Source organism: Oncorhynchus mykiss, chromosome 24 (assembly GCF_013265735.2).
Source record: "Oncorhynchus mykiss isolate Arlee chromosome 24, USDA_OmykA_1.1, whole genome shotgun sequence".
In the NCBI taxonomy this organism is placed as follows: Eukaryota; Metazoa; Chordata; class Actinopteri; order Salmoniformes; family Salmonidae; genus Oncorhynchus; species Oncorhynchus mykiss.
In genome coordinates this window covers 18,361,675-18,386,726 of record NC_048588.1, presented here as the reverse complement: position 1 = coordinate 18,386,726, position 25,052 = coordinate 18,361,675, and the positions used below count along the sequence as shown (strand labels likewise).

General features: G+C 41.3%; 1 protein-coding gene across 6 annotated transcripts; it reads left to right on the top strand.

Annotated features, from left to right (window-relative positions):
- The first annotated feature begins 3,536 nt into the window (after nt 1–3,536).
- LOC110503921 (hepatocyte nuclear factor 1-beta-A) lies at nt 3,537–23,632 on the top strand. 6 transcript variants are annotated; one of them, XM_021582568.2, is made up of 10 exons: nt 3,537–4,145; nt 6,816–7,015; nt 7,365–7,635; nt 8,021–8,268; nt 14,479–14,630; nt 17,605–17,731; nt 17,969–18,160; nt 18,475–18,593; nt 19,265–19,327; nt 21,243–23,632. In XM_021582568.2, the coding sequence occupies exons 1-9, from the start codon at nt 3,775–3,777 to the stop codon at nt 19,325–19,327; spliced, it is 1,743 nt and encodes a 580-aa protein (XP_021438243.1). In that variant the 5' UTR covers nt 3,537–3,774; the 3' UTR covers nt 21,243–23,632. The 6 variants fall into 6 exon arrangements, with proteins under 6 accessions (XP_021438243.1, XP_021438246.1, XP_021438244.1 ...); XM_021582569.2 differs by having other exon boundaries at nt 3,538–4,145; nt 8,021–8,256; nt 19,265–19,309; XM_021582567.2 differs by having other exon boundaries at nt 3,540–4,145; nt 19,265–19,309.
- The last annotated feature ends 1,420 nt before the right edge of the window (nt 23,633–25,052 follow it).

Genomic DNA, 25,052 nt, shown 5'->3' with positions numbered 1-25,052 from the left:
TTAGGGGTTATGTGTAAGACTCTCCTATACCACTGCCCAACATGTTATGCCCCAGAGGTTGGAAATAAACCTTTTTTAAGCTGATATAACATGTATCATTATTAAAAGACTGTGAAACCCAAAGCCAAATTACTTCAGACTTAGCATTTCTCATACTTATTTATGGAGAGAAATTGTTGTTTTATAACAGGTACTGTAAATTTATTTACAGTAGTGGGTTGATTAATTATTGCTTTCAGTGGAAATGCAGAATATGTATAAAAATGCCAAATATACCAAAAGCTAAATGAATCAGAGATTTATAACTATTTAACCATGTTAATAATTGCTGAAACGTGCAAACTACAAACATTTAATGGAGCCAAAATTACACAATTTTCTTCATAATTCATTCAATACAAGACTCCACTTTTTCATGTACATTACACAATTTCTTTCATAATTAATTGTATACAAAGCTATGTCGAATTTTATGAAGGTTGCCAGATTTGAGAAGAGGTATCGATGAAGGTATTTGATTAGGGAATGGGGATACATTTTTATAATGCGAAATTGTAATGCACACACAGGCACACAAACACTTACATACATATACACACACTCACTTTGTTGGTACTCAAGTAATAGCCAACTTTTGACTTTTGTATTAATGATTTTTAATAGAATATTTGTATCTAGTTGTCATGTACTGTACTTATTATCTTTAACTGGTTTAAATATGAAATGCGTTATGAAGAAAATTGTGTAGGCCTACTGTTACCTAAATGAAAAAAGGGCCTTTCTCACTACAAATGCAGTGTCCCAAAGTATTAAGCTAAAACAAGCATAGAAACAGTATTGGCGTTAATAAAAACGATAAAAAAACCATTATACTACTATTATATTCTAATTGTTTCGGTGACAATCTGGTTGATTTACAATATTGGGTTGTTAACGCATTAATTTTTATATATATAAATAAATGGGGGATACAAAAATAGCAGTGGTGAACACCATTGCCCGTCATGCATTGCTCTAATAACTTTCAAAAGATTGTTCCAAAGTTTGCCCCGAAAAAATGTATTTTCCTATGAATGAAGTCGCACAAAAATCTGTCTTTTCACAGTAATTGAGCTACATAAAACGCGCAGAAACGCACAAAATCTGCTGAAATATATATATTTTTTACATATTTGCACGAAATGAGTGTGAGATTGTGTTGCAATGAGAGGCAATAGAGTGATTGAACTAATTGAAAGTCTGGTTTTAATCACCTTGCGTTTCATATCTTGCCACTTGACTCTTGCCACTTGACTTGTATTGTTGGTAATTCAAAATGTTTATACTTTATAATTCTTTCACACAATGTTGTATGCATGTTTAAAGAAAGAAAAGTATATTTCCATATTAGTATTAAGCTGTTGTGCCATGTGGTGTAATGGATCGTGATGAACGGATATCAAAAACGTCAGACAAATTGACCTTCAATGAGGACAGCACCCATTCCCACATTCAATATTATCAAAGGAAAAGGCAAGTGCAGCATCCCAAAAAAATGTCTCAGGTTGATGTATTTCAATACTCCAGCAAAGTTAAGGTTTCATCTCCTTCAAGTTGGTGGCAGCTCAGCTGTCACTAGTTTTGGGGTTACAAAGCACTTCCTTTTAACAGTGTACTGTAGGTGCTCATGCATATTCATTAGAGCCATACCGTTAAGAGGCGTACGAGACATAATGTTTAGAGAGAGACATGACAGACAATGTTGAGTACAGCTCTACTTATGAATTATTAATGTGAACCATAGGTCTTGTTGTCAAATCCGAATTACTTCGTCTATTCAGATGTTTAATTTCATGGAACTCTGCCGAGTGTCAATTCCACCAAACCTCAGATTATGAATTTCCTGAGTAAGCCACCCTTATCTAATTCATTATGAGAGAAGTTGATATGACAAAAACAAGTTTTTCGATCCCATAATTTCGAAATTAATTAATTACCATCAATTCTGTCTGGAAAGTAAAAAACAAACATTCCTATGTAGACGGACCGTAATTTAGCTGTAACTGTTACGGTTCTGCTATCAACTCCACCCGGGCTGCACAGAATGGATCGATGGAAATTTACACCAGTTCGAAGTGCAGCTAAAGTTGTGTGTCAGCCTCAGGAAAACTTTACAAGACAGCGACACAGAGAAAAATAGCAGCGATGACACCAAATGACCCCCAAAAGGCGTTGGGTAATGACACCAAATGACACACACGGGTCAAAGCCCTCTTAACATTAGCTTTTAGAAATGGTTAAAATCAACATATTTTTGGCATAGGACATTTAAATAAAACAAATTCAAAAAGATAGTTTGATGCAATAGTTAGATAGATATAGGAATTTTAGTTTAAATCGGCTGGAAAAGAAACCGACATTATGTAAAGTTACAATAGAAATATAGTTATTTTTGATCAGCCTTGTTTTTTGATTTGTTTTATTTAAACCTTTATCTAACTAGGTTCTTAATTGTGCCCGGCTGTATGGGACTCCCAATCACTGCCGTTGTCATACAGCCTTGTGGATGACATATAGGCCTACAATCATTTATTTGCTTGGATTAATGCATACTTATAAAGAAAACGTGTATACAATTAGGAATTGTCTAAGTAATTCAATGCAGTCCTAGTTTATAAACATTATCCTACTGACACGACGTGGGGCGTAACATAGGCATAATGTAAACATTATTTGGAGACCAATTATAGTAGGTTTGCTCTGTCCTCTGGCCATATAATGATCAACCACGAGTATTGATACTACACTGACAGTAAGGGCGGTATAATTATTGGCAGGCAATACCACTGTATCAGATATGATATAATCAACATCTTGTTAACCAATATGCTAAGCAATATTAATATATTTTCATATGGATACAAAATTATCAAAATATCAGGCCACATTTTGCTCTTATGACTATACCAACCAACTCTTCCATATTAGCCTGGTTAATTTGTTTAGTTCTCCCCGTTCTACAGGTCACCGAACCTGCCCGATGATGTAGGCTTACTATGATGTGTAGGCCGTCATTGTAAATAAGAATTTGTTCTTAACTGACTTGACTAGTTAAATAAAGGTTAAATAAAATAAATAAATAAAAATGATATTCAGCTGCACCTGCTTGTTGGCCTGGTCAATCATTCTGCGTCTGGAGCGTTTGAACTATGTTTTTCTGTTTAATTTAATGACAACCACAGAAGTGAACACAGTTGATACGATAAATGCTGTAATGAATAATATATGATATTGACTATACAATATTATTATAATTACACTGTGTTATTATTATTATTATTAGTAGTAGTAGTAGTAGTAGTGCAATTATTATCACAAGTATACCATCCCTCTTCTTTCACCAAAGTCTTTATACAACAGAGTCCAAAGTTCATGAAAGTTTTGTTGCTGATAAGGCAGAGCCAATAAAAGCAACAGCGCTCCAGTGTAAACACTGTCAGGTCTACCTGCTTCAGTTCGTCAGTGCAGCCCTCTTCTGACGATTTGCATAAAGTCCCCATCAGCCAGCCCACTAATTACCATGTTTTATATTCCCTGCCCTCTGAAAGCATCATGGCAAATTATATCACTCTCCTCAAATGGGAAGTGAACCAGCTTCTCTGAGCAGGTGTCAGGAGTAGGACATTCACATTAACACTGGAGCACGGGAGGAAGAGAGATCGAACTTTTTTTTTGTACTTTCTAGTTTTTATTCTCCCCAGCCTCCCTTTTAGTTCAGAATTTAACTTTTTTTTAATGTTCTCGAAAATGGTGTCCAAGTTGACATCTCTCCAACAGGAGCTCTTGAGCGCCTTGTTAGATTCCGGAGTTACCAAAGATGTTCTGATCCAAGCGTTGGACGATATGGATCCTAGCCCGAATGGCTTTGGAGTTAAGTTGGAGAATCTACACATGTCTCCGCCAAGTTCTAAAATCAACGGAAATGATTCGGATTCGAAGCCGGTATTTCTAACGTTGAGCAACGGGCACGGTAAGGGCAAACTGTCGGGAGACGAGGGGTCCGAGGACGGGGATGATTTCGATACCCCACCGATACTAAAAGAACTCCAGTCGCTTAACACGGAGGAAGCAGCGGAGCAGAGGGCAGAAGTTGACAGAATATTAGCGTAAGTGGATACAACTTTAAATGTTTACTTGCATACATTTAGGACTGTTCAACAAAAAATATGTTATTATGGATATGCCTACTTATTTTAGACTTTGCTGTAATTTCAGTGTCTTTAAAACGTTTATATATGTATTTATATTTACAACGACTGCCTAACGGGGAACAGTGGGTTAACTGCCTTGTTCAAGGGAAGAACGACAGATTGTTACTTTGTCAGATACTGTTCCAACGCTCTAACCACTCTAACCGCTACCTTCCGCCCAACAATTGTATCTGCATCGTGTCTGTATTTTAGAATGCTGACAAAACTCCTGTAAAAACACATTTTAATTTAAATGCAAAGGCAAGGCAACAAGGCAATATGTTCCCAGTGTTTACAAATGTAAAATAATGCGCCAGTAGTACTTTCACGTTCTAGTTACTAATTATCCACACGGGTTATTATTTATTTACCTTAGCAAAATATCAACTAAACGAGATCTATTTATTATTAACTTACTCGATCTCTCTCACTTAGATTATATATGGCAGTGCAAGAAGAGAAAGTGAATTCACACCCACGCATTTGTTTATTATGCAGGATTAAATGTTGCACTAGATATAGGCTCTAATAATAATAATAAGAATATTCTGGTGAAATATTGCAACACTTCTTGAAGCAAATATTATTATGTTTTATGAATGTAGTCTATAAAGGACTTAATCTTTGTATATGTTGTTATTGTCTTAATTTATCTTCTAATATACATTTATAAATGTTCATTCATTACGCTAGTAACATGATCAAGTGGCCGGCAGAAAATCAAAACTAACCCACGTGTAGTTAAGTTATTATTAATTGTATTCTATAAATCATCAACTGAAAGATACACAGTGTCGTATGATTAGAGTGAATGGAGATCTGGTTATTCATTGTCGAATGTTATAAACCAACATCTAAACCAATATATAAACCCGCAGACTTAACTCTCCAAAACAAACAGTTGTGTGTAGATTTGCAAAAATTACCCATGTGAAGTCAAAACTTCATCTGAGATGACTGTGACGGTAGGATAAATGTAAGTGTTATTTTACTGTAATATTTTAAAGCACGCTGCGCATATATTCTAGGCCTTTTAAGTTGTTTTGATATATAGATTTTTTTTTTATCGAAATAAAGCCTATTGAGCTGTCATCCTTGGCCGCAATTGTGCAATTGTTTATAGTTGATATAATTGAAACATTGGAATAATTCAGAGGATTTTAGCCCATGTGTAAGTGTATTCTTCGATAATTGAATGCAATTTTGGATGGAAGCCTTGAATTGATACATTCAATTTATTATCAATGTATTATCAATTTCCTATGTTTAAGCAAACAACATGATCTTATTCAACCAAATCACCTATTTATTTATTTGATTCATACTCGATTCTGGGATTATTTAGTCTGGATTTGATTAGGCCTACGGGCCTATTGTCCAAATGGGAAAATGTGTAGACTATAACGTCAGTGTGTGTCAGACTCAGATGACATAAAATACTGTGCTTCTAAACCAATGTACCCTAGGCCTATCCTATTGGTGCTTAGTTTAGATTATATGATAGCCTAATTTAGTAGCATTTGTAATATATTTCTGTATCATATATCCTTAGTATCTCACATCTGCTATGAAATATTGACATTTCAAAAACTGTGGAAAATGTATAAACCAAGGTCTAGGATTTTGATTTTCAAATGCATCAGTGTCGCCTCAGCTACAGTCATAACACTGAATTGAAAATAGGCCTGATTCGGAGTATTTTCAGGTTTCTGAACGTATTATGAGTTCACCGGTGGTGGAAACAGTACCCAATTGTCATTCTTGAGTAAAAGTAAAGATACCTTAATAGAAAATTACTCAAGTACACTCCAACACTCAGACATAATTTACACACAAGCATGTGTGATTAGTGAGTCCGACAGATCATAGGCAGTATAGGGATGACCAGGGATGTTCTCTTGATAAGATCGGTGATTGGACCATTTTTCTGTCCTGCTAAGCATTCAAAATGTAACGAGTACTTTTAGTTGTCAGGGAAAATGTATGGAGTAAAAAGTACATTATTTCCTTTATGAATGTAGTAAAACTAAAAGTTGTCAAAAATATAAATAGTAAAGTACAGATACCCCCCAAAACGACTAAAGTAGTACTTTAAAGTATTTTTAGTTAAGTAATACACCACTTGAAGTCGTCCAGGCGATTTACACCAGCTCAGTAAAATCCGTAACCTTTGGAAATATTTACATACTATTGAATACAATGATTAATGGTCGTTTATTAGGGTACTTAACAATTGTCCCAACCCCCCCAAAATTGGGGCCTTGCAAAACAGGGATAACGTAGAAGAAGTCCGAGAGCAATACGAATAGAATAAACCAAGGGAAATGAATGTTCGTGCTGTATCTTGGTACTGAAGCAAGGTTAGGAATGTATTTGGCCAATGAATAATACATTAGATTAGCAGGGCTATTAGTATGAGTGTTATATGGTGTATACTGGTCTATAGCCTAGGAGTTGGTGCTAATTTAGCACCAACACCTATAGGCCATTATACACACAATACTATTAGGCTACTAATAGAACGAATAACATGTATTTAGCAAGGTGATTCGAAAATTGTTTTATGTGTGTTTTATGTAACCGCAGTGAGGACCCGTGGCGTGCCGCTCGCATAATTAAAGGCTACATGCAACAGCACAACATACCACAGCGCGAGGTGGTGGACGTAACCGGACTAAATCAGTCTCACCTCTCACAGCACCTCAACAAAGGCACGCCCATGAAAACTCAGAAGCGAGCGGCGCTCTACACCTGGTATGTCAGGAAACAGCGGGAAGTTCTCAGACGTAAGTTAATATTTGAGTTTCTCACAAAGCCTTTGATACAGTTCGAGTCACAGAGGTGTGTTGGCCTGGGCGTCATAATACTAATGGCCACCCACAACACAATTTGCGTGAAAATAAATGTCATATTTCGGCTCTACATATGGTCAGTATCATATTCTAGTAAGCCTATACCTCAAATGTGCCTGATTTATCATTAGGACCTAGGCTACATATTGTGAAATTGTCCCTCATTAAATTATGCCTGATTTCTTCTTATTGTCTTATTGATTTATTTTGTCTCCATTCCAGCCAATACAATGTTTTTATGTGACATGAGATGCATCAAATGTACCTTGTTCTTATTTTCCAGAATTCAACCAGGCAGTGCAAGGTTCTGTCAACAACATGACTGACAAAGGCAGTCAGGATCAGGTGCTGTTTTTCTTCCCAGAGTTCAACCCTCCTGGTCAGGGTATGGGGCAGCAAGGGGAGGAGGTGGGCTCTGAACCTTCCTGCAAGAAAATGAGACGGAACCGTTTCAAATGGGGGCCTGCATCCCAACAGATCCTCTACCAGGCCTATGAAAGACAGAAGAACCCCAGCAAAGAGGAGCGAGAGGCTCTGGTGGAGGAGTGCAACAGGTGAGCGGAGGACACTTTGGAGAATGAGAAAGTTACACCTTTTGGGCCGCGTCCCAAATGCCACCCTATTTCCTATTTAGTGCACTGGTGCCAATATGGCTCTGGTCAAAAGTAATGTACTATATAGGGAATAGGGTGCCATTTGGGAAAAAGTGACACAACTTTGTTCTTCCTTTCAATAATTGATTGTTTGGCACATCTTATTTGATACTAACTCCATTATTACAGCAGCATATGGCCCTAGCTTAGAATGATCTTGACAGGGTTGAATGTCTCTCGTTGTTTACTGTATCCAACTATCATTCCAATGCAACTACCATTATATTTCCCCTTTGTTCTTTTCCATTTTATTCCATTGATACTATTTAAATCTCTCCTCCTATAGGGCTGAGTGTCTCCAGAGAGGGGTGTCTCCGTCTAAAGCTCATGGGCTGGGCTCTAACCTGGTCACTGAGGTACGGGTCTATAACTGGTTTGCCAACCGACGTAAGGAGGAGGCCTTCCGTCAGAAGCTGGCGATGGACGCCTACCCCATACCCATCCACAGCATGAACCCTCTCCTGTCTCACAGCCACAACTCCCCACACCACCACAGCTCCCAGACCAGCGCATCCCCCCCTAGTAAGATGCAAGGTAGCGTCTCCACACCACATGCATACCACAGTTCATTACTCTGCTATTATATCTAATATAATACTACACACAATCATGGAATCATAAAAAATGTGGGCTTTCCTCTTTCTGTACCTGTCCCAGCCATGATCTGAGTGCATTTAATTACTATGGTATCATGATCAGGGACATGTCTTTGACAGTTAGAAGAACAATGGTTGGCAAAATAATTGGATGATTTTATTTTCATACCCAAGCAAGAGTGAAAAGAGGGAGAGAAAAATGGTTGATGAGATCAGGGAGAGAGAAGAGAGAGGGCAAGTGATCAATAAGAGTCACTGAGGGAGCTGAGCAAATGTCATTGTTATTCTGATATTTGACAACACACTGAGAACAATCCACATTGTACCTGCAATCTCCACTCCAAAGTCAGCAGGCAGGCAGGAGCAGGAGAGTGGCACAAAGTGCAGCAGTCCTGTGACAGGGCAGGGTCAGGGCAGGGTCAGGTAGGGATTCAGCGCTAGTTGAACCTATAACCACTACTTCCACATTCACTCTATAAGCATAAGGTCGGTCGGTCAATGGTGACTTTTTGGGGAATCAACAAAGTTCCTGAAGTTGTAAAGAGGAAATCCAACAAACTGACCGTTAAACATCATAATGCTGTTTGCACTCAGTGCAATTTAGCCATCTACCGGCGTCTATAAGAGATAACATGGAGCTGATATCTTGGCACAGCATTATCCTCAGTGCCATCGCTCACCTCCATAAAAGCAATGATTGGAGAGACTCAATCAAAGCCCCTTGTCGTTCTTTCAAGTTAGAACACGAGGTCAACTCTCTAGAAAAACAAACCGTTTGCCTCGGGTTGCTCTTTTACCTTTGGTTATACTGGGCCCATTAGCCCATGCTCTGTTTGCTTGTGGTTTTTACCAGCACACCTGACCAAGCATTGACCTCAGGTTTCAAATTGAGGAGCTAGGTTCAATGATAGGCTTGTGTGGAGGGGAGAGAGAAGGGGCTGGTTGTAGAGGGATAGGTTAAGGGTCAGAAGCGGAAGGTATTTTGCTCCCCTTAGCCCTCGGTTGCCTGCTTACAAGGTGTCCTGCCGGTGTGCTGCCAACAGCATCAGCTGTTTTTCAGTGTCAGCCACTGGCCTGACAATAGCACCCCAGCAGGTTGCCTCATCGCGTTGCTAGGCCACGGCCTGTGTTATGCATGCTTAATGGACAGTTAAAATCCTTGGCTACTACATCTCCCAGTCCTTTGATAAGTGGCTCCCCTGACTTCTCCTCTCTATACCCCAGCCTGGCAGGGGTCCCTATTGTCTGTGGCGTATTGGAAGACTGCAGTGACTGTAACCTAGGTTCATTTATCACTGCTGGGCCTTGGGGAGGGGCTATTTTAAAGCCTCCCCCCTCACCTTTATAGGGCGTCAGTATAGTGGCCGAGGGAGGCTGGGGCTGGGCGCTCTCCAGACCAGAGCAGCAGGGGCTGTCCTCTGGGGTATTGGCTCTTTTCTGGCCAGACAGGACTGATGACCCCTTGTGCTCCAGCCTATAGTGAGATGTGGGTAGCCCCCTCCTTCAGCGCCACTACAACAGTTATGTGAGGGAGGTCACTATCAGGTCACATCAAGGAAAACCTCTTACTCCTGGAGTTTTCATTGATTCTCTTACTTCTGTTGATAAGGGTGAGTTAACTTGATTGGTCACAATGGTAGAAACAGTCAAATAGTATTTTTTGAGGAAAGATGAGGTTATTCTACAGTCAGTGTTTGGTAAAAGACCAAACCAAAACAAATGTATAAATAGATATCTTCTGTTACTAGTCACGTGTTAATACATACATGTAATAGGTGATTCCCATACACTGTTGGTCTAATCAAACTGTTTCATCAGCTGAATGATCCATGTGTCTGAGGCCATAACACTTTTAGGGCCATAGTGTCCCCGTGGATCGTTCATTTAACCATACAACCTGCGTTTTTATTGAGAATAGGCAATTGGAATTGAACCCTTTTCTAAACGAAACAGATGCCAATACGTGTGTGTTTGTGTGTGTGTGTCACCATACGTTATGGGAAAGGATGTCACGACCATACTGTTATGTTGTGTATAATTGTTATGATTCTTTCTTTGAGAGTGAATCTGGAAATAAGTAGAGGGCGCTCAACCAATGTGAGTCGAGGTGCAGCCCAAAAATGTGATAATCATTGAAAAGGAAAAGGCGCAACGCTCGCTCACCATTCAAAACTCATTCTTTTATTTTAAGCTAAAAGATGAACGTTTCAGCCACTTTGAGGGTGAATCTGAAAGCTAAGCTTAGGGAGCAGTTTCATACATCTCTCAGCAAAGTATAGAGGTGGGCGGATTTTCTTTTTTACTGCTACTTCTGTGTCAATAATATTGAGTGTGTTGTCCAGAGTTCTAAATAGGCCCTCCCTTTATGTTGACCTGCATCAAAGCTGAGATAAAGACGTTGACGTGCCAATCAACCCAGATAATTCAGCAACAGTAGCATATTTTTCACCAGAATGTGCTAAGAGATTGAATTGAACCTCTGATAACCTGCTGATATTTCATTTTTTTTTTAGCATATTCCCTCGTCTCACACGGCAAAGCCTGCTGATTCAGGAATCTCCCACCTAATCTGACACACTGGAAAGGTTTTAGCTGTAAGATTAAGACGGCAGTGAGGGGAGTGTGGTTCAATACCTGGTAGACTGGTGTAATGGGCACGTTCTATTCATTTGGTAATCCTCTGAAAACAGTGTTATTTCATTTAATAACAGTGAGAGTAAAACCCCATATTATAGGAGGGAAAAATGGTGAGCAGGTTGTGTTGCCTCAATGCCTTGTGTCACCCAAGGCTACAGTATGTGGGAGTTTGCCTGGCCAAGGGATAGAGAGGCAAGGCCTGCCTACTGCCTGGTCCTGCTCTGACCACTGGGAGCCCCAGCCTGGTCAGAGAGGTACCAAGGCCTGCTACGTCCTACAGAGACCCGGGAGGTCTCTAATATGCACCGAAGCTTCAATGACCAGTGCCTGGGGATGGGAAGAGGGGCTTTGATATTACATGGGTCACACAGAGCACTGAAGCCTTTTAAACCTGCTGTAACTCCCTGCTGCCTACGCTATCACTCCCCTTCACAGGGTTCTCACCCTCCCCCTGGTCTACTTCTAGTCTCCCCTGGTCCAGTGCTCAGTGTGCTTGGTATTGTAGTTGATTTAGCTCAAGCCATATTTCAGCTGAGAATTTGGTGATAGAGAGGAGCTAGCAAACTTTTTTTAGGATGTAAATAAGAGTGGATGTAGGACACAGTCTGAAACTGGCCAAATGTCATGCAGCTAGAAAGTACAGTAGTTGTTTAAATTTTGGGTTGTTTTTGTCTCTAATATAATGTTATTTTGAGGAAGAAAGATTTCTTAATCTCAAGCTATATTGACAGCATCTTTATAATATCCCAATAACAAACTGGGGGTGCATAGGTTGGTATGTGGACACCGCTGGCCACCCCACTGGTGTCCCAGAAATGGAGCCCTCCTCCTCCTTCCAAATGACCAATTGCCTCAGACAGACTAGACAACGGAAGCTTTCCTGACTGGGATTGGGGTTCCCTGCAGCCAGATTTACTGCCTGACACAGGAAAACAAAGCTGGCCTGAATAGCACCTCTCTCCCCTTGACACTTTACAGGATGTCCAGCTTGGAGATAAATGCCTGTTTATGAGTCCTCTGCCATTGTGAGGGTATGGGGGTCATGGGCCTGATGGAGTGCGTTATTGTTCTGTAGCGGTGTTAACAAGTGCTGTGGGGTTGCTAGTGTGATGTTCTAGACAATATGAGGTCTGTATGTGGTTCTCTTGTGGTCTGCCTGGACAGACTGGACAACATGTTTGTTGTTAGTGGATGAAATACAGTCAAGATGAAAATGGTAAATTCTCTGGTCTGATTTAGTCGTATTTCCCAGGCAGTAAAGCATGTTTTTACTAAGGTAAACTTTATTTTGAGTGAGATACGGTCTCCCATTCTTTTATGGCAGACATATGATGCTTGGTGTCTCCTGTCTGTGACTGTCTGTAGCTGTTTGGGACTGTCAGTGGCTGTCTGGGACTGTTTGGGACTGTCTGGCTGTCTGGGACTGTCTGTGACTATCTGGGACTGTGACAGACAGGGCACTCAGTGTGACATGCGTGGGTCAGGGACAGAGGGCACAGGGAAGATCTGGGATCTGAGAGTAAACACTGTCACAGTGGTTTTGTCCCAAATGGCACCCTATTCCCTACATAGTGCACTACTATATGCCCTGGTCTAAAGTAGGGCACTATATAGGGAATAGGGTGCCATTTAGGACTGGCCCAGTGTCACAACCCACTGCTCTGCTCTGCAGGGGGGAGGGAGGGAGACTCTGTGTGAGACTGAGACTACAGGATAAGAATGTGTTTGACATTGGTTGTAAATGTGTAATGTTTGCTCTGTTGGTATCAAAGGGGGCCAGGCAAACATCTGTTTGATAGGAGGAGAGCAGCATTCCTTTGGCCCCCGGTGGCCAATGGAGGTGGGAGACAACAAGGGGTCTAGACACGGGATTAAGAGATGGGTCATTCAATGATGTCACAGAATTCACTGACTAAGTGTTTGGAGAGTGGAAGGATAGGTGAGAACATAACAGGGTTCTCTATTGATGACATACTGCACATAGAAGGCATTTCTTCACTTCCATACCTTTACCTGGGCACAGAGGGATCCTTTCCATGCTGGGTAGGAATCACTGTGCTGCCATATTTATAGACCTATCCAAGGCCTTTGATACTGTCGACCCTCCCCTACTCATTCAAAGGTTGTCTAAAATGGGCCTCGACCAGGCGTATTACAAGTGGTTTGGGAACTATCTGTCAGACAAGACACAATGTGTGCTTTCTGATGGTGTCAAGTTACCTCGATATTACAAAAGGTGTCCGGCAGGAGTCTATTTTTTGACCTGTCCTCTTTTCTATTTGTATAAATAATATTGGTCTATCTGAAAAAGCCTGTAACATCGATCTGTATGCAGATGACACTATTGCCCCTATGGCTGACCAGGCTATGTTGGAGCTGCAATGCTTTGATTTAAGATTGGTACGTAGTGCGGGAAAAACGAAATGTTTGCTGCTTTATAATTCTCATATAAATATTTCAGATGCTTACACATTTATGCAATGGATGATTCTTTCATCAAGCAGATTCCCGCCTATAAATATATGGACTTTTGGATTGACAATAATTTTACATTCATAAAACATACGGATGAGCTAGTTATAAAGTTGAGATTTACAGTAGGCTTATTTTATAGAAATAGATAATGTCTCTCTCTATACAGCAGGAAGCAGATTGTACAGTCAACTTTACATGCCCGTCCTTGACTATGGTGACACCATTTATCGGAATGTCGCAGCCACAACTCTTAAACCTTTGGATGCCGTCTATCATAGCGCCCTTCGCTTTATCACAGGTGACAGTTTTAATACGCATCACTGCATCCTGTATCAAAAGGTTGGCCGGTCCTTATTAACGTCCCGTAGACCACTTCATTACTCCCTTTTTGTTTACAAAGCTCAACTACACAAGCTTCCGACCTACCTCACTTCACTGTTAAAATAACAAAATATGAGACACCAAACCGGTTCACAGGGATGGTTATGTACTGATCTAGGTAAATCTGCCTTCAGGTTTTGTGCCCCCCATTGTTGGAATAACCTACAAAACTCCCTGCATTTTGACTCTCTGGTGCCTCTATGGCAGTTTAGGACTTTAATGTTGAATGAATGTAATGAGAATTACAAATGTTTGGATTGAATGTAAATAATTGTATTTGTGGTGTTTGAAGCTGTAGTGTTGATTTTCTAAAAAACAATGGTGCTTGAGTTCATAAAGTCTAGGACTGGGGTTGTGGGGGACTGGTGTACGGTGTATTGTACTCACTAAATGGCCTTGGCTGAGCTGGGCTGATAGCACCAGTGGAGGGGTCAGTGTGTTTGTTTGCTCTCCCTGTTTGAGTCAAAGAGCAGGTGAGTCTGATGGGTTGGAGCACCTGCTGACATAGCACACTTAGTCATACTGAGAGGCCTGCTACCGTCTCTCTACCCTATATACTGTTATCCTGTGTAACACAGATGTTGTTAGGTCAAGAAATAAACTCTCAATCTAACAATCTGTCAATTTCTCTCACTCTTTACCTCCCTCCCTCCAGTGCGGTACAGCCAACAGGGACCCAGTGAGGTCAGCTCCTCGACGACCATCAGCCACCATGGCAGCATGTCGACCAGCCAGTCGGTGTTACAGCAGGTGTCTCCGGGTGGCTTGGACCCCAGCCACAGTCTGCTGTCACCTGATGCCAAGATGGTGAGTAACACACCTGGGCCCTCCTGGCCTCTGATTAGATAAGGACCAGGGCTGCGTTTAACATGAGGTCCGTTCCAAATGGCACCCTATTCCCTCTGTACTGCATTACTTATGCCCTATATAGTGTACCATAGTGCTCTGGACAAAGGTAGTGCACTATATAAGGCAATAGGGTATAATTTGGTACGCAACCATAGACATATAAAGCAGGTCCCGGAGCCAGACTGCCATGGAACAGTCTGTAGGTAACAACAGTTAGAGCATTGTGCTTCTCTCTGTGGAAAGTGCAGATAGGCAGGCATGCGGCAGGCCTTGGCTCAGGCCATACAGAACGCCTTCACCACTAAAGTGAACCGGGTAGGTCCAGAGCTGAGCCGATAAACCTGACAAAGAAACATCCTGCATTATGCGTTTATTGATTAAATGCCCTGTAAAAAGAAGCGGAGATTGGAGCGCTCAGCACTGCTTGCTCTGCCAGGGAAATGACGACAGCGCTTGATTATGTTCAATGTTTTTTCTACCTTCAGAAAAGGGAGCGCGAGGGGAGAAACTCAGCCCTCTGCCCTAGTCCAATATTTGATGGGTGAAAATGAAACTTGACAGTACAGTACATGCAGAAACTAACTCTTGAACGCTGGTGCCAAAAAACAATTATATTGTATTCTTAGTATCAGAATAATAACGAGTTTATGACACTAACCAGATTTGCCATGTTTAAATCGAACAAAGTTGAAAATAAACCTTTTTATTTAGTGAGAGATCCCTGATGATTCATAGTACATTTGTCATCCTCTCCTGTCAGTAGGATGTTAGTTTTTCGTAGGGAGGGCAGGTCAGTATAGTGTGGAACAGGTCAGAGCAGACAGGTTGTTATCTATGGGTACCGTACAGATGACTGTCTGAGTCCCAAATGGAACCCTATTCCCTCTATAGTGCACTACTTTTGACCAGGGCCCATAGTGCACTATATAGGGAACAGAGTGTCATTTGAGATACATCCACTGTCTGACCATCCCCTCCTCTCGGAGTAGTTGGCAGGGAATATGAAAACATACTCGCGTGCGTGAACATACACACACCCACGTGCACACACATGCATACACACTACTACTTTCAGTCTGTGCTTTTACACTTTATCATCAGATTTCTTATTTTTTATTGTCTTCCTTCTCGGGATTTGCTCGGTGTAGATGACTGGAGTTACACAAACACAGTGTTACGCAAACACAGTGTTACACAAACACAGTTACACAAACACAGTGTCACACAAACACAGTGTTACGCAAACACAGTGTCACACAAACATAGTTAAACAAACACAGTGTCACACAAACACAGTGTTACACAAACACAGTGTTACACAAACACAGTGTTACACAAACACAGTTACACAAACACAGTGTCACACAAACACAGTGTTACACAAACACAGTGTCACACAAACACAGTGTTACGCAAACACAGTGTTACACAAACACAGTTACACAAACACAGTGTCACACAAACACAGTGTTACACAAACACAGTGTTACACAAACACAGTTACACAAACACAGTGTCACACAAACACAGTGTTACACAAACACAGTGTCACACAAACACAGTGTTACGCAAACACAGTGTTACACAAACACAGTTACACAAACACAGTGTCACACAAACACAGTGTTACGCAAACACAGTGTTACATAAACACAGTTACACAAACACAGTGTCACACAAACACAGTGTTACGCAAACACAGTGTTACACAAACACAGTTACACAAACACAGTGTCACACAAACACAGTGTTACGCAAACACAGTGTCACACAAACATAGTTACACAAACACAGTGTCACACAAACACAGTGTTACACAAACACAGTGTTACACAAACACAGTGTTACACAAACACAGTTACACAAACACAGTGTCACACAAACACAGTGTTACACAAACACAGTGTCACACAAACACAGTGTTACGCAAACACAGTGTCACACAAACATAGTTACACAAACACAGTGTCACACAAACACAGTGTTACACAAACACAGTGTTACACAAACACAGTTACACAAACACAGTGTCACACAAACACAGTGTTACACAAACACAGTGTCACACAAACACAGTGTTACGCAAACACAGTGTTACACAAACACAGTTACACAAACACAGTGTCACACAAACACAGTGTTACGCAAACACAGTGTTACATAAACACAGTTACACAAACACAGTGTCACACAAACACAGTGTTACGCAAACACAGTGTTACACAAACACAGTTACACAAACACAGTGTTACACAAACACAGAGTTACACAAACACAGTGTCACACAAACACAGTGTTACACAAACACAGTGTCACACAAACACAGTGTTACACAAACACAGTGTTACACAAATACAGTGTTACACAAACACAGTGTTACACAAATACAGTGTTACACAAACACAGTGTTACACAAACACAGTGTCACACAAACACAGTGTCACACAAACACAGTGTCACACAAACACAGTGTTACACAAATACAGTGTTACACAAACACAGTGTCACACAAACACAGTGTTACACAAACACAGTGTCACACAAACACAGTGTCACACAAACACAGTGTCACACAAACACAGTGTTACACAAATACAGTGTTACACAAACACAGTGTCACACAAACACAGTGTTACACAAACACAGTGTCACATCCTCTCACAGTGTTACACAAACACAGTGTCACACAAACACAGTGTTACACAAACACAGTGTTACACAAACACAGCAGAACTAACACAACATTTATCTGTGTGAGCTGCATTGCTGAGAACATCTGGTTTCACTTCTACAGTGATTTACTATACTCTATACCCTGATTTAACCATCCTTATATCAGTTAGCATGTTAGATTTAGGATATTGTCAGTACATGACTTCATTCTTGGTCCATAATGGTATCACTAAGTTTCTTAGTGTGTCTCTCTCTCTAGATGTCTGCGTCAGGTGGAGGCCTGCCACCTGTGAGCACGCTGACCAACATCCACAGCTCCCACCATACACACCAGCAGACACAAAACCTCATCATGCCTCTCTCTGGAGTCATGACCATTGCACAAAGTGAGTCAACCAATCAACCAACCAGCCAGCGCTTTGCATTTCCCATATTCTCCTCTGTTTACATTCTTGTATTATTTTCTTGTGCGTTCGTATGAACACAATGGTTGAGCTCCAATGGCACCCAAATCACTTTTGACCAATAGGGGTCAAAATAATGCACTATATAGGGAATATAGTCATGCTTTTATTGTCATGCTTTTGACATGAGCCAAATCACTGAGGTTCTATTTGTTGTAGGTCTGAACACGTCGCAGTCCCAGTCGGTGCCAGTGATCAACAGCGTGGCAGGGAGCCTTGCAGCTCTGCAGCCGGTGCAGTTCTCCCAGCAGCTCCACAGTCCCCACCAGCATGGCCTGATGCAGCAGTCCCCCAGCCAGCAGCCTTTCATGGCCACCGTGACTCACTCACACAGTCAGTACCTGCCTCTTAGTAAGCACTAAACAATTGCTAATGCCATGTCATAGATGGGATATAATGGAGATTTACCCTGGTCCCAGATACTTTTTCACTCATTGACATGCTTTGTTTAGCATGACAATTCCATAAGGAGTTGACAAGAGTGCAGAAACTGCCATCCAGGCTACTGCTAATATGCAATTGGCTTGAAACTCAATTTCAGTATGTACAGATGTAGCCTAATCCTAATCCTAATCCTAACCCTAATGCTAACCCATTAATAAAGGCGAATCTATTGGGTTAAAATTAACAATGAGACGTTCTCTCTATGTCTTTGTCTATGGCAGTGTACCCTCACAAGCAGGAGCCCACGCAATATTCCCACCAGTCACGGTTTCCCTCAGCCATGGTGGTGACAGACGCCAACAGCCTCAGTACTCTCAGCTCCATGTCATCCAGCAAACAAGTCAGTCACTAACATGCTTCAGTCTCACCTGACACAGGCCACAATCAGCCCCCCCCCCCTCTACCCTGGCCCTGACTCAGTCAATACAGTCTCCTCTCTCTGTCTGTCCTCAGTGTCTGTGCTCAGTGTTTGTCCTCAGTCTCTGATATTTGACCTATCTGTGTATAAGAGCATGTACATATATAATGGGAGGAATAATCCCTTTCGCTGCACTCTGAGATATGTTTGCACAAGTTGCTGTATTTAAACTAAAACGTTTGTGAAAATAGGTGGTTGGAAATGTAAGTTGTAAAGCTTGAAAATCAATTCCGAGCTTGCAGAGGTTAGGCTATGTACTGTATCTTGTGCAAACCTCCCATTAGAGATCGGCTTGATTAATTTCTTTATCTACTAACACACCAAATCTTCCTCACAGCCGACACACAACCCCCTCCCCGAACTGAGCACTCACTAACAGTAGGCTGATAGACTAGGTTAGATACAGTAGGCTGATAGACTAGGATAGATACAGTAGGGCTGTGTCTCATATGGCACCTTATTGCCTATATAGTGCACCATAGGGCTCTGGATAAAAGTAGTGCACTATGTAGGGAATAGGGTGCCCTTTAAATTGGACACTAGGTCTGTGTGTTGTGATTGTTTGTTGACTTGTTTAATCCCTCTTACATTAGGATTCTACCGTAAACAAGATGGTGCAACTGGGGGGTCTCTCCTGGGTAAATACTATTTTCTAAGTACGGTCACTTAAAAAAGTCCCTTAGTTTTAGCCCGAGTGCCAGTCTGTTTGTGCCATCATGCCAACTCTATTTGTCTTGAAAATGACAGCAATGGAGTTGGCAAGAACACAAACCGATCTGGTACCAGGCAAACTTAGTTTAACTGCACTGGCTCAGTGAATTCACCCCAATGTGATGTGTTGTTGTCCCAAAGCCAAGGTCATTCAACTGAATATTTGTGTGCAATATACCATATTTTGCGTTATAAATGTCTGCGCTTTAGATTACTATATAGGCATAAATAAATGTTTATACAGACTGATACAGTAACCTTAATTCATGTAATCCATCATCTTACGCATCTAAAGTCAATGAATGGCAATATGAGATCAGACTTATTGAATAATACAATCTTTATTTATTCACATAATGGTTTCACAGCTAATGTTTTTGTGAGGCTCTGGCTTTGATGCTGGGTTTGACCCTAGTCCTCAGTTCACTCTGCTTTTGTCTGAGCATGTGGACCACAAATCTCAATCATTGGCCCAAGGAGTCGGGTGTATGGATACTCCTCAGAATTCCTATTTCCTTTGAAAGGCCGGACCAATCAATCACCCGTGCCCTCATCCTGAACGGCATTTGATTAATGATGCCTCCTTTCGCTTTCCTCTCCATTGGGGGAGAAAGAGGGCTGGTCGCTCCCTGGCCTGGCAAGACCTAGTGTCCTGATCAGGAAATGAAACCCACTGTTAATCAAAGTTCAGGAGGCTTGTGTCCTGCTACTTACTTCGCTCCTATGGGGGTTGATGGTGGGGGAGTATAGGGTGAGGGTGGGGGGTGTTTTTTGTTGTAATTACAGCTCTTCCCCTTTCCTACATCTCCCTGGTCCCAGTGATCGCTCTAGCCTGAAATGCCTTCCTCTGTGCTTTGCTTTCACACGCTCAATTTCCCACGCTGCCTGAGACAGAGCACTCTATGCTGCCCGGCCGCAGCACTGTCACTGCTCATTGGGTGGCAGGCTGAAGTGCTGAGATGTCTCGCTCAGAGCAACATTCTGGCAGATGCTCCGATTGGCTTGAAAGCAAACTGTCCCCTTATTAGAGTGGTTTTGGAAAGATACTGACCGGGGGCTTTTGGTTTGATATGTATGTAGAACCCATCGCTCTACAGTGTTGAGTAACGAGACCTAAGACAGTCATCATTAATGTTTTTTCAGAGCATTGAAAATAAACCTAAACATATTGGTGTCTAGCTTTGAGCTATGCTCTGATGATATCATGGTATATTTGTAGCTTTATAGGTGGAGCAGCATTTAAACGAGCCAGCGTTTGGACAGCAGGCTCCTCCAGGCTGCCTCTCAGGTCTTTATTTGGACTGGGTGGTGCAGAGAGGCCAGTGGGCTCTTCTCATGACATGACCAACATGCTCAGACTTTATAACTCTCTTGTTTGCTGAGGACACCCCTCCCACCCCATGTTAAACTCACCTCCACTTAGGGTTAGACTGTGGTCTGAGCAGCTGGCCTCCACCTTTATCAGGTAGGGCTGTTTGCTGGCCAGAGGGTCACGCCAGGGTCAACTGCCTCCACCCCTTGAGGGAAAGGAAAACATGAATTCCACAAACAATCTCCAAAAGGCCATTTGAATGGAACCAAGGCTTTTCAGTGAAGTGGAAGAAGGATGTGGAATGTATTTGGTCAGGTGTGGTGTAGGTAGGCAGTAGGCCATAGGGCTGATAAATCTGCTGTAGCCGTTTACATCCAATCTGAATCTGACACCATGGGGAAATGGGACCTATTATCATGACAATACATCTTAAATACATCCTCACCAGAAACTGTTTCTTGTGTTATTGAATAGGTTTTCTTAATTTGTTTGTGTGATATACTCACTCTGACGTTTTTTTCCCTCTCTCTCGGTCTCTCTTTTTGCAGTGTCCTCTTCAAGCCTGGTGAGAGTACACACCTGACTTCCTTGGTGCCTAGCAACAGGAGCACATTTTTCCACCCACTCACTGTGGTAACCATGACAACTCCTAATAACTGGCAACAGCGCACTGGACGATGAGTCAGTCAACAAATCCAGAGCAGCGGTGGCGGAGGGCGAGAGGAGAGGAGGAGTGAGAGAAGGGGAGAGAAATGCACATTGCAGGTTTTGCGTTAATAGACACCCAAATGAAGGGAGGAGAAACTGGATTTCCCCTGACATACAACAAGGATGTATGATTTTTCACTACAAACACAATCTTGAGAAAACATTATTCATTTCTCTATCTTTTCATTGAAAATGTGTGCAAATGACAAGTGATCGCTTCTATGTGGCCAATCATTTGTGACATTATCAAGGAACAAAACAAATGGATCTTCACATTATGCCTTACATGCTGTGGTATGTAAGAATAGGACTGGTGGAGTGGATGTCCATGAAGAACTAACATGTTACTGTGATCTGATGTGGAAAGATGAAGGCCTATGGAGGCTGGGGTGAGAGGACACAATCTGCCTCAGTCGGCCCAGCTATGTTGGGCTGTGGTGGGGATGGACTGTATGGGGGACTGGGTGATTCCCTCTGGCATGGGGCCCGGACTCATGATGGGCAGATCTGAATAATCTGATCCCCACTATACTGTATATTATCAACGGCAATGCACAACCATCAGAACTACTGGATGACAATCATATTAACTTTGTCCTGAGCAACTGTATAGGTTTTTGTAGATAGATATTTCATACATGTACATGCCTGTTCTGTTTGAAGGAGTCTTCCATGTTTGTTTTTCATTATGTGATTTTCTGTACTGAACAGTCAATAGTGCAGATAATTATAACTTTGTTCATGTGTCTAAAGGATTTCAACATTTGTCATTCCCAAACACGGGGGAAATATAATAGACAATATATATGTATTTTTTATTTGGTTCCAATTGTAAACTGTGATTGAAAGATATGACAATCTTTAGAACTAAAGGACTACGCAATGTGCATATGAAGTGCATATGAAGTGCATATGAAGTGCATATGAAGCCTCAGAAGACTGAAACGTGTACAGTACTCCACAAACAGAAGACCGAGGGATTTCTGAGATGCACCATTACTCTATGAACTTAGTGCCCCTCATGTTGTTTCTTTCTGTTGTCAGAGCTGCCCGCAACACGACACAAAACAATAAACCAAAATGTTCAATTATTTAAAAAAAAATATATGTGTACAGTAGATACTGTATATAAAGTAGTCAGAAATTCAGTTGGACACTTTGGGTGTTTTTCTTTCACCCATTTCCCATGTTTCGTTCTGAAGAGAGAGTCAGTGTGCTATGATATCATAAACAAAGTCTGCCCTGTGGGCGTGTTGACTCACATATTCACTGTATGCCTTCAAACCCATTTATAGGGTTTGTCCCAAAGGGCACCCTATTCCCTATATAGTACACTACCCTTGGTTAAAACGTAGTGCACTATATAGGGAATAGGGTGCCATTTAGGATGCACACATTGTCCCAATTCTAGGGTGGCCCATGCCTGCCTGCCTAGGAGACCTCTCTCTGACTGATGTTTGCTCATAGGGTTCAGGTGAATTTCAGGAATGAGCCCTCCCAGGCTCCCTCCCCTCTCCTCCCACTTCCTCATTCCCAACGTTTCCTAATTTAAAGACACATATGGAATTGGACCCTTTTTTGTTATTCTCCTTTATAAATCATAAAAGCCCCTCCCCTTGACAATGACAATATTTACAGGTATTTGCAAGCAAAACAGTGATATGAGTCTTGTAATTTGTGAATGGGTGGAAGATGAAAGCATCTATTGTTGTGACAGCAACCAATGTAATCAGGCTGGATTCCACAGAGGTTGAGAAATGTTATGGAGAGTTGGATACTCAGCCGCACTTAGTTACTTATGAAATCCCAATCCACCAGAGAGTTCCAGAAAAACAAGCACAGGGTACAAACAATCAGGTTTTTATACTGAACATTTGTATAGTCTGCATTTGACTGCGTGTTTTCTGAATAATTATTTGACTTCATATTTTCTAAATTGAAGTCATACCCTCTCCACCTCCATATTTTGGTTGGCACATACTGTACAGACTCCCTTTCAATAGGTCACTATCTTGTTATTACTTGTACTACCTTGTTTCAATCTGAACATACCCACTGCCATCTAATCAGAGGGCATGCATGTCCACTTTTAACTGTAGATGACAGGCAAAGACAAGTTATTTTCTCTTTGACGTATTTTTGTATAAAATGGAAATCAATCTTTTAAAATCATTATTTATACTTTCTGAGAAAATGTTGATATTCAAGTAAAGCTTTTTTTCAAAATGAATGAATTAGTGTTGGTCAGTGTTTTCTGTTTTTGTGTGTCTTAACAGAAAGGTTATATTTGTTGATGACATAATAACCCACTGGGCACAAACGTCAGTTCAATGTCTAGTTTTGATTTACATTTGGTTGAGTTGTCAACTAACCTCAATTCAACGTGAAATCCCCAAACAATTTCACCGATGTCATTGGATTTAGCATAAAAGTTGGGTGAAAAAAAGACAAAATTCCCTTAAGTTAACGACTTTTCTCAAATCCAATCAGTTTTCCACATTGATTCAATGTCATTGAATTTTCTTGTTCAAATGACGTGGAAAAATGTTGATTCAACCAGTTTTTGCCCAGTGGGAAGAGTGGTTGACAGATTTAGCAATAGATTGATTCTTCCTCCCTTGCAACATGTATACTTAATCATGACTCATGAGGGACCTTGAGGTAAATGGTTATCACCCTAACCTAAGCACAACATTTCCTGGCATTTTACAACATTAACGTCCTGAGTGTTACCTTTTCACCTCACTGTTTCCTTATGAGAAGTGTGAAAGGAATGTATTCCTATCGACTAGATGACCCCACACCCCTCATGCCTTTGCAAATCATGTTTATTCAAGCTATCTGATCGACACACTGAATCCCCAGGTGTATACATTGTCCCTGTGTGTGTGTCTGTGTGTGTGTGTGTGTGTCTGTGTGTGTGTTCCTTGTTAGTAGGAGCAATGTGTAACACAATGCACATAACCCTTGAAGCAATGAGCCCTGTTGGTCAATTTCTGTGTTTATTGGCCCTCTACAAAGATGTGTTGTATTTCTATGTGATAAGATGACAGCGCCCTCTACAAAGATCTGTTGTATTTCTATGTGATAAGACAACGGCGTCTTTGAAGTTTGTAAATCTAAAGTGCGTGTTCAATTTCCAACAGGAAGGCACCTACACCAAGCAATCTAGAAAGTTCATGTCAACTACCATGGTGTGTTCTAAACTTTAGTGTGTATAGGCATCATCGGTATGTTTCTTGTGATCTGAGCAAACCCATGAACACATCCCCTTATTCAATCATCATTTTTCAAAGCAGAGGATTATTTCCCTTACTTCCCTGTGTGACAGACAGACCAATAGTACAGGGAGTCAGTGGAAGACCTTTCCCACTTGTTTGGAACAACAACCGAAATATCCCCCAGGAAGAACAACTTGAAAGGGCCAATCTGGTGTCTCGGTAAGCACAGTATCGGGAGTCTCACATTGTTATTATGAATGGGCTAGGTCTTTAGAGGGCACACAGAGGGGAGGCCACTGCTAACAACATGTATGACGTGTAATTCATACATGGACCCTGGCCACTGTCTCTCACATTGCTCAGCTGAGGTTAAGCATGATTGTGTTGCTATGCAAGAGGCTATGTGTGAGGGTATGTGAGAGGCTATGT